Source organism: Phodopus roborovskii, unplaced genomic scaffold (genome assembly GCF_943737965.1).
Source record: "Phodopus roborovskii unplaced genomic scaffold, PHOROB, whole genome shotgun sequence".
Lineage (NCBI taxonomy): Eukaryota > Metazoa > Chordata > Mammalia > Rodentia > Cricetidae > Phodopus > Phodopus roborovskii.
Window position 1 is genome coordinate 6,327,263 of NW_026126651.1, and position 13,550 is coordinate 6,340,812.

Sequence of the window (13,550 nt, forward strand, 5' to 3'; positions counted from 1 at the left end):
CATTTCTCTTTAGCACAGTCTATTGCTCTAATTGTGTATGGTTATGGCTCTTGTAATTGAATAACATTATGTGCACTCTTATTTCTTCATAGGTTTTCTCACCATTTGAAAGTTTTCCGTTGCGTTCTGTTAACGAATTTGGGGTTTCAAGCGTGAATTTTGACTGTTCTAATTGTGTACTCAGTTTTACACTCTTCAGTGGTGTCCTCCATGTTTGTTAGAGTGTTTTAATCCTGGAAATTCCTCTCTAAGCTCCCGTTTATATACATTCATATTCTACCTGTTACTTTACATTTGATATTAGAATATTTAGCATTTTAATGGCATGCGTTTAAAAATGTCATTTCTGATGTTTCTGTGTCACCTACTATATCTTGAACCCTTTTCATCATTTTGTTAATAGTGGTAGAATTAAAATGCAAGTTTGCAATTAAAATCTATGATTACAACATGACAAAAATTAGATGAACAACTGGAACCAGTTTTTCAGTTCACAAGAATAGAAATCAAGGCGTTCTAATTAATATTTATCTGTGCCGTTGGATAAAGATATTCTGTGTTATTGGTATGCTAATAAATACATGTGGTTCAGCTCCCTTAGGGCCCGTCCTTATTTGAAGAACAAGATGGGATGTGTAGCTTTTAGTTGCACAAGCTCCCAGCACTAGCTTCTAATGCTCTGACTGTAAGAAGTTTAGAAACTATAAGCCCTATCAGGGAAGGGGATCCATTGGGTTGGCTTAGGGAGAGGGTAAAAGATTGTATTTGTCAGACCAAATGTTGAGAGTCATCTCATGAAGAACATGACTCAAGGTAGTGGCAACCATTTGCCAACAGTTCTACGTACAGGAAACCTCAGGCCTCTTTACCATTTGATAAGGCGTCCTCAAGCCACGGGCCTCACTACTGTAGACACCTTTCTAGAACAGAAACACCCTTGGCAGTCTCTTCCCGTTGTCATAAACCAATTTACCACCTCCATTAAGAAGAATGTGGGAAAGGTAAGGTGTTTGTTGTTGTTTGTTTGTTTTGTTTTTCCAATAACTTATTCTCAAATTTGTTATTTGCCTTTCTTAGATGAGGAACTCCTAACTTCCTCTTTAGGAGAATGCAAGGAGCCACAGGTATTCTTCCTTAAAGAAGAGACTGGAAAAGACCCTGTTGGCAACTTTGTGGGCTATCAGACTTGACTATGGGAGATTTGAAAACCAAGGATTACATCTTACCTCCCATCCAATTCCTTCCCTGTTAATGCTGCTTCATCCCCTCCCATGTCTGTGCGCTCTTGTAAAGGAAAACCATTGTGTTCACTTAGTACTGCTTATATGTGTATAAGTGTGGATCATATACGACAGCATGAAGAGCCTCTCTACACTGAAGGAAAGTGATTCTCCTCACCTCGGGAGCCATTTTCTGGGTGGTACTCCATCAGCCCCTCTCTCATTCACGCTTAGCTCTTGGCTGGCATTGTCTTGTGCAGGTCTATTATATGCAGTGACAGTTACCATGAGTTCATGTGTGGTACAGCACCATCATGCCTGAAAACACTATAGATGTCCACTATCTCTGGCTACAGCAATCTTTATTTCCTGTCGTGAGTGATGACTCTCGATGTTGAGGGGATGCATTGGGATATTGACATCCTATTAAGTATTGAGCACTCTCCTTCAGTGAGGGTTATTTTCCTTTTGTTTCCTTATTTTGAAATAGTTTTGTCTTCATTTTCTTTTTCAATCTTTCTTTCTGCCAAATCAACATCAGAGTATGTGTGTACAGTGTTCAGGAGACTATGAAGTCATGATAGTGTTGAGACTTGGTTTTCATTGTGGAACTTGCATTGAGGTCTGTGAGCTCTATCCATACTCTTCTTTGAGAAGCCATTACTATCTGTGCCATCAAAGGGTCAGCATAGCCTTTGCTTGTCTTGCCCTCTGTTGCCTTCTGGTGTGCTTCTCCAAGTCAGTTGTTCTACTTTGAGAAAGCTATGGTCAACTGGCAGTTGATTTTGGGAAGCTGGTTATGTGGACAGGAGGGCTATGCGAGTCACGGAGGATCAAGCCTACTAAGAGCAAAGGGCAGGGAGCTACAAGAAAAGTGTGCAGTTTATACGATGAGAAGGATGTGACATCTTGGAGATACCAAGATGTTCAGTCTGGCTACTTGGAGATGAGACACAAGAGAAGCCCATAGACAAGACCTGTGGGATATTACAGTGACATGCCTACCTAGTAGGTGAGAAAAGAAAGATTGCAGAGGAGGATCGTCTACAGAGTGGAAAGGAACAGAGCTTCAGTGGTGACTGGAGGAAAGATGTCCCAGATGAATGGAATAGGGGTTATCAATGGAGTAGGGAACAGTAAGGCCAGTTCAGGAAAGGGAGGTTCTGGAAATCCCTGGATGTTGTTTGGGGAGGGCAGAGAGCAGCGTGGCTACATGGGGAAGGAAATGGTTTTCAGTAACTAGTAAGGATTCTTTTTCTTTTATAAATCTTAGTACAATGTTGATAGAGTTTAACTGGTCTTTGCATGCCATTGATTGTTACACTTTCTTGCCTTCATGTCATCTACCTCACCATGAAGTCTTATACCTTTTATCTTATTTCAACCTCATAGAAATCCAAAAATCTAAATTTGTTGTCTCTACCACCTCTCCATCTGGGGGGATGTGTTTAAACATTTTTTAGTGTATGAACTGTCAGTGTCTTTCTGCCTCTGTTACTACAGCATTTCATGTGAATTGTGATAGTTCTACCTGAGATGAAAAGTTAGAAAATCAATATGAACCGATCAAATAATTAGATAGTTCTACGTAGCTCTAATTGTCAACTTCATTCATATAGCCTACAGTCATGTGACAGGAGACCCTCAATTTGTTAATTTCTTAGCTCAAATTGGCATGTGGCCATTTATGTGGGGAATTATTTTGATCATTAATCGATATTGGAGGGCCTGTCCCACTATAGGTAACACTATTCTATGAGCAGGTGATGCTGGGTTATACAAGAAAGCTGATTTACACAGGAGCCTGTGGGTCGGCCACAGAGTTAGCCAGCAAGTCATTCCTCTCTACTTTTGTCCTGGTTTTTCTCAGTGATGGATTTGACCTGGAAGTGTATATAGCAAACAGACCCCTTCATCCACAAGTTGCTTTTGCTCAATGTTCGATCACAGCAATAGGAAAGTAGCTAGAACACAGTTTCTGTGTTCACTTTCTTGTGGAGTAATTCTTATTTCCAACTGACTTCTGCATGAACATCTGCTGTCATCCAAAGCCCTTAATCAATGAAAAGTTAAGTGAAGCATCTGCCCTCAGATGATTCTCTTACTTTAACTACTGAAAGGGTAAAACAATAACCAATATGGTGTGATATCTAGGATTATGTAGCATAGCTCATAGAATACAACATTCTATTCCTTTATAGATATTTCTGTGATGTAGTAGCCTCTATCAAGTCCTATTGACAGAATCACCCTTGTCCCAAATTTGCATTTTACTCTTAAAGAGTCTTCACAATTCAACTCGGCACATAATATTATCCCTAAATCTGTGTTCAAACACCTGCTGGTGATTATTATGGTCATATTACTGGTCATTGGAAGCATGGCAATATAAGCCCTATCTGCTGGGGTATTCTGAAAGAATAAGGAATCATTGCATATCCTTCATTTTCTACCTGTGGTTCCTAATACTAAAATTTTTTATATGCTTGCTCAACATTTCTTGTAAACTGTCAGCTACTCTTAGGCTTCTGATTAATTTGTTCATCAGTTAAATGCAAATCTATCAACTGATCCCTATACCCCTGTAGAGATCTGGACACTAACATAGGTAACAGGAAGCAGGAAATGCCTCCAAAGCCTCCCTGCTTTGTGGTTTACAACATGTGAAGTGGAAACTTAGTGCATCTAGACTAATGGGTCTGTCTGTTCTCATATTAGTCTTAATAAGTGACATCCTTTCCATGACTTGTTTGAAGGGAGCTAGCTTGAATTAGAACGTTTTCCATTGGTTCAGATATTTGAACCCTTAGTCACAGCTGGTGGGACTGTTAGGAAAGTTTAGGTGGTCTGGCTTTGCTGAAAGAAGGGGGTGACTCTGAGAGCAAGAGGCCCCTGCTGCGTCCTATTTTTTTGCTCACTCTCCTTCATGCTTCCGTGTGCGATGTGAGTGAGCAGCGATGTGAGTGAGCAGCGATGTGAGTGAGCAGCGATGTGAGTGAGCAGCGATGTGAGTGAGCAGCATTCTGTTCCCACCTCCATGCTGACAAAACTCTTCCACCTGTAGACTGTCTGGGTCACGGCACTTTATCACAACAGCAAAGTGAGGCATACAATCCTCACTCGGGATTTCCATGTTTTTCTCACTCGATGGCACCCTCACAGTGACTCGGGGCAGGCATCAGTCATGCTGGAGATTCCATAACCCTGTACCTGAGATGAAACCTCAGTCCCATGACAGACAGGATGTTGAGTTCAGAGTCCTGTTTCCCTCTCATTTAGCCTCAGCTGCTGAGAGGCTACTTTGGAGCCTCTGCTACAGTAAAGGACACAGTTTGCATATAGCCTGAGTCACTATGAGTGGGATTTAAAAGAAATTTCAGGGACTTTCAGGGTTTGATAAACTGCTTGATTTCCCTGGTTATGAATTGGGGTCAATAATCTCCATTTAGCACTTGGGTACTAATAACCAGAGCATGCACTGCATTTGCTCATACCTTTATCTTCTTTTCAGAACAACTAGTGGAGAACTCTTGGCCACGGGTTCAACTGGCCCAGCCTGGAGGACTGACGTCACAACAGTAAATGGGAGTGACTACATTCTAACCACATCCTGTGACACTACGAAATTTACCCTGAATTTTCTCATCATCATCATTGCCCTGGTTGGTGTGGCAGGAAATGCCATAGTGTTATGGCTTCTGGGCTTCCAAATGCGCAGGAATGCCTTCTCCATCTACATCCTCAACCTAGCTGGGGCCGACTTCCTCTTCCTCTGCTTCAACGCTGTGCATTCCATCCAGGTTATCATTAGCATGTACCGCTCCATCTTCATCTCTGGGTTTTTCAATGTCCTGTTTAACTTCACCTACCTCGCAGGTCTGAGCATGCTCAGCGCCATTAGCACTGAGCGCAGCCTATCTGCTCTGTTGCCCATATGGTACCGCTGTCGAAGGCCAAGACACACATCTGCTGCCATGTGTGCCCTGCTCTGGACCTTGTCTCTGATACTGAGTGCCCTGCAAGCGGAGGCATGTGGCACCTTCTTTAACGGTTTTGCTCATGGTTGGTGTAAGAGACTGGATTCCATCATTTTTGCTTGGTTGATTGTTTTACTTGTGGTCCTCTCGGGGTCCAGCCTGGCCCTGCTGCTCAGGGTCTTCTGTGGCTCCCACAGGATTGCTGTGACCAGGCTGTATGTGACCATTGCCCTCACGGTGCTGGTCTTCCTGCTCTTTGGCTTGTCCTATGGGATCTACTGGTTCCTCTTAGATTGGATTGAGGAGCTTTATAGGGTTTTCCCTTGTAATGTTTTTGAAATCTCAGCATTCCTATCCTGTGTTAACAGCTGTGCCAACCCCATCATTTACTTCCTGGTTGGCTCCATCAGACACTGCAGGTTCCAGTGTCAGACCCCGAAGGTGTTTCTGCAGCGAGCCCTGCAGGACGTGCCCGAGGAGGAGGAAGGTGCAGAGAGGGGTTCTTCACGAAAATCCGGAGAGCTAGAAACAGTCTAGTGCAAGCTGCGAGCAGCTTTGGTCAGAAAGAAGTGGCTTTGAGAGACAACTTTATCTTTATTAGTGTGGACTATTTCCATCATTTTTGTCACTTCTTCACCTGACCTTAAATCGGTTGAGTAAATAATCAGTCTTGTGGAACTCGAGTGGTATGGGGCTTGCTAAAAAAATACTGACTGTTGTACTCAGGGATATCCCAACTCCAATAATCAGTCTTGTGGAACTCAAGTGGTATGGGGCTTGCTAAAAAAATACTGACTGTTGTACTCAGGGATATCCCAACTCCAATAATCAGTCTTGTGGAACTCAAGTGGTATGGGGCTTGCTAAAAAAATACTGACTGTTGTACTCAGGGATATCCCAACTCCAATAATCAGTCTTGTGGAACTCGAGTGGTATGGGGCTTGCTAAAAAAAATACTGACTGTTGTACTCAGGGATATCCCAACTCCTTGTAATGTTAGCCTTATACTAACTCTAGGATCCATGGCTACTCCTACTGTTGATGAAACCCTTCTATAACAGGATGCTGAAGGAAAGATATGCATTTCTTTTGTCACTAAACTTGATACTGAGTAAATGACTATTAAATTTTTGTTTTGTGCCAATTTCTATTTTCACGGCCTTTGACCAGGCTGTGTGTGACTGTTGAACTATCAGTACTGGTCTTCCTGATCTTTGGCTTGTCCTAAGGGATAACTGCCCTTAATCTAGAGACAGGAGAGAAGCCCTAGTCCCTACTTCACAGGACCTGTCAGATCTACATGACCCCAATTGGATGGCATTCCCCTACATATGGAATTGGGGTGGGGGGATGGGAGGGGAGGGTGTTTAGAGTGCATGTGAGAGGGCAGAGAGGGTAAAAAGGGAGGGAAGGAGGGAGGGAGAGGGAACTGGGATCGACATGTAAAATAATATATTAAACTAAAAAAAAAAAAAAAAAATGCTTTGACTCCAAAATTTAAGTTGAAGGACAAGTTACTGGGGAAAAGGATTTCTATTTTTGTTTCCACAGAAAATGAAAAGATGTGGATTCCTTCCAGACTAATGTGGTTTGATCACGCCAGACCACCTGAAACAGAGTATAAGCTGATCCTACATTCAAAACAGCTGGACAAAACAGCCCCACAGACTACAGCTAGGATATCTGATCTTCTTCGAATCCCCCAAGACAGCGCCCCTTACCAGCAGGAAGTAGTTTGGAAAGAACGACGCCCAAATTCCCAAATATTGTGTATAAATGTTTGTTTTCATTTAATTGGACTGTTATATAAAATTAAATAAAATTAAAAAAAATAAATGAAGATAAGTGACGGCTGTCTGCAAGAAACACTGACAAAGACATTCACACTGATGTGAGGTGATGTAAAATGATGTCCTGAATGGATGGAAATGATGATATGCGAGTGCGGAGTACGCCATGCTGTGACTGCAGAGCTCATATACTTCTCAGTTACCCGCAACGTTTTCTCTAAAATATTGTGTCCCGTAAGACAGTTGTGGTCATTTGAAGAACAATGGTCCCAATGTTTAAACACTTGAGGCCCAGCTGGTGAAACTGTTTGTAAAGATTAAGAGGTTTGGCCTTTTTGTAGAAGGTGTGACAGCGGGTGTGGACTTTGTGCTTTCAGAAGCCCATAGTCTCTCCTCTCTCTGTCTCTGTCTCTGTCTCTCTGTGTGTGTGTCTGTCTCTGTGTGTCTCTGTCTCTCTCTGTCTCTGCTTTGCCTCCACCTTACTAATCAAGTTGAATCTCCTCCTTCCTCCTCCAGAATCCTCCTTGTCTCCTAGTCCCACCTATCTTGCTTTCCTATTTGCCAACAGTGCTTTATTAATTGACCAATAGGAGAAACATATTTACAGACTGACATCTCCCATCACACAGCAATAGAAAATAGAAACTCTAATACAACTGTCTTAACAAATGCAAAGCAAAATTGAAAAATTTTATACCATGTAGGATCACAATGGAATAAACAACAAAAACATGACATACAAAAACGTGAATGTTGAACAACCGTGTCATTTTAAAAATGATTCAAGAGAAGAAAAGAGACCAGTTGAGAGTAAAAAGGAGGTCAACAAAAAGTGGGGGTGGATGAGAAGAGTAACGGGGTAAATATGATCGCAAATTGTTTACACATATGAAACTAATAAAATAGTAATATCAGTAGTAATTAGAGGAAGATAAATATTATACCTGGTGATCAAGCTGATTTCATGTATAAAGAACACATAAAGAAATCACTAATGTAAAGAAATCACATAAGTTGAGTCAACCTCCAAAAATAATAAAGAAAATAATATTGACAAAACTGGATGGCTCCTCAGAATGGAAAAGTCTGACAAAACGTGGGATCTGAACATGATAAGGTAAGATGAAGAAGGAAACACAGTACAGTTTAATGAGTGAGCAAAATAAAAATATTTTTAAATAAAAATGGGACGTTCCTCCCCTCATCCCTCTCTGTTGACTCTCTGAAGAGAAGGTGAGGTGAAGCACTTGAAATATGAATAGTGATGGACATGTAATTGCAACTAGAGGAACAGGACAAGCTCATATATGGACTGAGTGCATCAGTTCATTTAAACCTTAACTCTGTTGTCAATTTGAATCCCCACAAGAGCGTGTGACATAAGAATGCCTTTCCCCCAGCTTTCTGAGGATGGAGTTGTAGCACGGAAGAACCAGTGATTACACCTGTTTCTAACAATGTTAATTCCAACCCAGAAAAACTGCCTCAGGACCAATACAGTGCATGTGGCGGGGGAGGGGGGTGTTCTCAGGACCAATACAGTGTGTGTGGTGGGAGGGGGGGTGTTTTTAGAGCTACAGGCTGATGTCAAATTTTTCTTCAAATTGATCACTATCTTACTTTTTGAGAAAGGGTTTCCTCATTGAACACTGTACTCAACCATAAACCAGCAAAACGCAAAGGATCATTTGGTGTCTGCATTCCCAGCATTGGAGTGGTAGGCATGCCTTGCCATGCCTTGCCAGGCCTGGATGATTCTGGAGGCTGGAATGCATGTTCTCATGCTTGCAATGCAACTGTTTTATAAACTAAGCCATGTACCCTGGACATCAACTATCAACAAATCCTTTGTACACCACAGCACCGTGTGTCTTTTAGAAGTGAAAAATGTAAAAACACAGGAGACTCGCCCACACTGTGGGCAAGATAGCATCTCCAAGTATGGGTGAAGGAAAACTCTAGCTAACAATTTCTGTCAAATGGGGCTGAGAAAGGAGATGGTGGACATCAACTACAGTCACCATAAATGTGGCTATGGTAGTGTTCACTGTAACCCCGGTGCTCCGCAGGTAGAGGGAAGATCGGAATCTATGGTGTTTCTCCTTGACATAGCAAGCCTAAGGCCAGCCTGGGTATATAGTAATCTGTATCCTGTTCTCCCACTCCCCAAATCAATGCTCTCAACAACTGAGGATCCATGGTTTCTTTACTGCCATTAAAATGAACAGGGCTTCAGAATCCAGGGAAGTCAAAAACGCAGGAGACATTTGAATGGGAAGAAGTCATCCTCCTAGGGAGAAGAGGGGCATGCTGGGGCTTTCGCATCATTAACTCTGTCAGAGAAACAAGCTCTCTCACGTCGGTTCTCTTGAGGAGAAAGTGGATGGAAGAGCAAATGTTCTGCTTGCTGCTTATGCTACTTTGCACTTTGAACATATGTTTACAGAGTGTCGAGTAGACACCCTGTCAGTGTGGAACTCCACAGGCACTAAGTCACACACATTTCCTTTTGATGCTTTATTACCTCAACTCTGGCCATGCATTCTGTAACATTTGTTGTGATGCTTAGATGGACAGAATTGTTTTCCTAAAATTACTTTAATATTGAGTCCTTGAGTTTTCCTTTACATATCTCCTGATATTTTTTTTCTCTGTTCTCTGCTGTTGGCCTTGTTTTTGAGAATGTACCAAAAACCCTCATATGACACAATGCTTGAGAGACCTTTGAGACTTTTATTCGCTGCCAGAAAGATCAGGGCCCTTTGTTTTTTTTTTTTTTTTTTTTCTTAATTTATTATCTGAGTTTTAAGCTAAATTGTATCATCATTCACATTCTCTCTTGGATCTGATGACAGAAACATTACCAGAAACTGAAGATTCAGCGGTGAGTGGAAAAATGCAACAAGGGCTATCTGGGTTTTAAAGAAACAGAATCCCTACTCCTCTGCGTATTTCCCCTACACTGACAAGCTGATGTGGCTGGAAGTCCTTGACCCAGAGCATGCTGTTTCCTCTTTAGATCTGCAGTCCTCATGTCTGACATAGTGCAGCATAGTTGCCATCCTACAAGCAACATCTTTCTTGGTAAGGTGTTATCCTATCATTCTGTATTTGAGTAGCCACCACACACTGCAGCCCCTGAAACGTAGGCTTCCTTGCATTATTTCCAATCTACTCTCAGAGAATTTTAGTCAATATGGGTAAGCCTCCACACACACAGAGCACATTAGAAAAATTAAATGCAAACAAGACAAACATCAGTCCAATGGAGATGAGGGGAGAGACGATCCGACGACAGTTATATCTAGAAACCTCACAATGTAAGAAAACTTGCAAATGAGGAAGTTTTTTCCTTCCATCTTTTTCTCTGCTCAATGACGTCCAGCAGAAGTATCTTATATGACCCCTAAGAGTGGTACTTTTTCTAAGATTCATTTTATTTGGGGCAGTTAATTACATTCCAAGGACACCAGAGAACAGCAGGTAAGACGGTCCGGATTTTTAGTTTTTATCTCCCTCCTTCCCAGCTGTGTGTTGACAACAGCAGTGTTTCTCTGTGCATGTAGACTTCCCTTCTTACAACTTAGCTATATCTATCACCTATCTGTCTGTCTATCTATCTATCTCTATCTGTCTGTCTGTCAGTCCAAGCCTTCTCGGTTTCAAAGGACGTGTACTTCTCCTGCCTTCCTAGGAGAAAGTCCTCGACCCTGCATGTTGCATTTTGTGATAACACCACAGGGTTGGGAACTGAGAGAAACACCGTGGCAGTAATTCTGTAAACATTCTTGGAATATATCCTTACACTTCTTCCGTTTTTCCAGGGTAGAGGTGGAGAGCTGACTTAGGCTGAAGAAGACCCTTTCACAGACGGATTCAAGACTCCACCCCCTTCTTCTGAAGTTGGGATTTGCCTCCAGGACCTGAATAGATAGATGCCTCTCACCCAGAGGAGGCTTATAAAAGCGCAGAGCAGACCATGTGACTTCCAGTAAGAAATTGCGCATCAGAGATCTTTAAGTTCAGATGTCCACTAAGATGTTTCTTGGCACCTGCCCCGATTACACTCATATATCAGCCTTCTTTATCACATCCTCTTAGGTCTTCCTGTCTCCAAATAATTGTTCTTTCCTCCTTTAAGAACCAGCTCCCGTCAGAGGTAGAAACATTAAGCAGCTTGGGGTGTGTGGTTGAAGCATCAGCATATCTTATCTCATGTATCAGCCTCTCCCACCACATCCTATCTGGTCCACCTCCCTGTAAGTGACTGTTGCTCTTCCCGTCTTCCCAGTCCATCATAGCATCACTGAGCAGTATAAGCCTGGGGTGTGTGACTGCATAGCAGAAGCACAAGCATATCGTGCCTCACATACCAGCCTCTATCATCCCTTACTAACTGGTCCATCTCTATGTAAGTCACTGTTCTCCCCATTAAGGGATGGGCGATCCCCATCACAAAAGCACGAGGCAGTGTCGGTTAAGTGTGTGCTACTGTATTGCGGAAGCCTAGGCACAGCGCGCAGCTCTGCGTGGTGAAAGCGGCCTCGCGGAAGCCTAGGCACAGCACGCAGCTCTGCGTGGTGAAAGCGGCCTCGCTGTTCCTACTGCTTCTTCCACACCAGGGCTACACTCAGTGTGGCTTCCTTACAAACGCAGTTCTCAAGCTGACAGCCCCCCCCCCCCCCCCGCCCCAATCCTCTGCGGGTGTCCTGAATTCCAACTCTCGCCCATCTTCACATATCCACTGCTAGCACCTCTGAATAGAAAATGTTATTTTTGGATCGCATGTAAAATAATAAATTAAATTAAAAAAGTGCTTTGACTCCAAAATTTAAGTTGAAGGACAAGTTACTGGGGAAAAGGATTTCTATTTTTGTTCCCACAGAAAATGAAAAGCTGTGGATTCCTTCCAGACTAACGTGGTTTGATCAAGCCAGACCGCCTGAAACAGTACCAGGTGATCCTACATTCAAAACAGCTGGACAAAGCAGCCTTGCAGAGACAGCCAGGATTTCTGCATCTTCTTAGAATCCCCCATGACAGCGCCCCTTACCAGCTGGAAGTAGTTTGGAAAGAACAACGCCCAAATTCCCAAATATTGTGTGTAAATGTTTGTTTTCATTTAAATGGACTTGGTTATATACAATAAATAAAACAATAATAATGAAATATATTTATAAAATATATTTATAAAATATAAAACTGAAAAATAAAACAGACAGTTCTCAAAAGATTAAATAAAAAAGTCCAATAAACATAAAAAAATGTTATTTTTGTTTTATGTTGCCAGTAGGATGAAACATGCCGGCCCATTCATCTCATGAAATGCAGCCTTTAGCATTTGAATGTGTTGACCTTTTACTTCATAAAAGCTCAGATTCCAAGTCCTTTCTTCTATGTTTTACCTTTATTTTGTATCTGTCAAATCACAGGAACCTTAGGTTCCTTTCCAGTTTTTTGTTTTGTTTTGTTTTTTAAACATCATTGCACTTAGAATACTTGAGAGAATTGTCCTTTGGAGGCCATGGGAAGAATGCTGCCTTTCCCTATAAGATAGCAGCAAGCCCCTGCATGCAGTGCTCCGTGGTAGAACCAGGAAGACTCGAGTTCAGGGAGAACAGCCCACCAAGAACTCTCTGCAAGTTCATGCAATGTATCCTTATCTTCCATGCTCCAGTCCAGAGATGGGGAGCTGTCCAGTGCTGAAAGAGAGGCTGCCTTTCATACAGTAACTCCCAGTTCTCGTCATCGTTCTTTAATTCAGCAAATGCTTCTAGGAGGTTAGTGTTTGTAAACAGCTGTAACTATAAGTTGACTATCTAAGCTTTTATAAGTGAGATTTATAAAACATTTAAAAACACTCTGAAATGACTAGTAACTTCCTGTACATGTGCTAGGAGCAAGTCACAGGTCAGAAGTATTTAATTGCAGATCCTCACTAAGATCTATCATTTATATTTCTTCCACATCTCTTTAAGTACCTGATTTTCTCTGATTTTGAACTCCTATCACAGATAGCAACATCAAGCATTGTGAGCTTATATTCTGGCTTTTTAAATTAAAGAATAAATGTATCTCTGGGACCCTAACTATTTTTATCTCTAGTATCTCTGAATATGAACTTATTTTTGTTGTTTTCCTGTCCATATGGAATGGATCTATGGACTGTCCTGGGGAAATGCAGATTTCCACACATGGAATACATTCTTGTTCCTCTCTCTCCTTCAGGAAATTTGCTTTTTACTCATGTTCACACAACACAAATGCTTACATATCCATTCTCATTTTCTATGATTTCTCATTTTTTTCTCAATGCTGCAGTCACGTTAGGCACATACTATTGTTATTAAATGTGATCTCATAGGAAATGGACAAGGGCATCAGCGTTGGTGTGTGTGTGGCAAAAATAATGTTATTTGGATTTTTTTAAAACTCTTTCCACTCCCATACTTCAGTGACTGGTGCATGCTCTTTGGGATAAAAGTTTGGAAATTTTGTGTAACTTTTACCAGAATCTAACTCTGGATGAGGGCAGGGTCTGAAGATGGATGGTTGCAAGAGTG

General features: G+C 41.8%; 1 protein-coding gene across 1 annotated transcript; it reads left to right on the forward strand.

The window, feature by feature from the left end:
* Nucleotides 1-990: 990 nt before the first annotated feature.
* LOC127213788 (mas-related G-protein coupled receptor member X2-like) lies at nucleotides 991-6,512 on the forward strand. Its single transcript, XM_051174245.1, has 2 exons — nucleotides 991-1,001; nucleotides 4,732-6,512. The coding sequence occupies exons 1-2, from the start codon at nucleotides 991-993 to the stop codon at nucleotides 5,732-5,734; spliced, it is 1,014 nt and encodes a 337-aa protein (XP_051030202.1). The 3' UTR covers nucleotides 5,735-6,512.
* The last annotated feature ends 7,038 nt before the right edge of the window (nucleotides 6,513-13,550 follow it).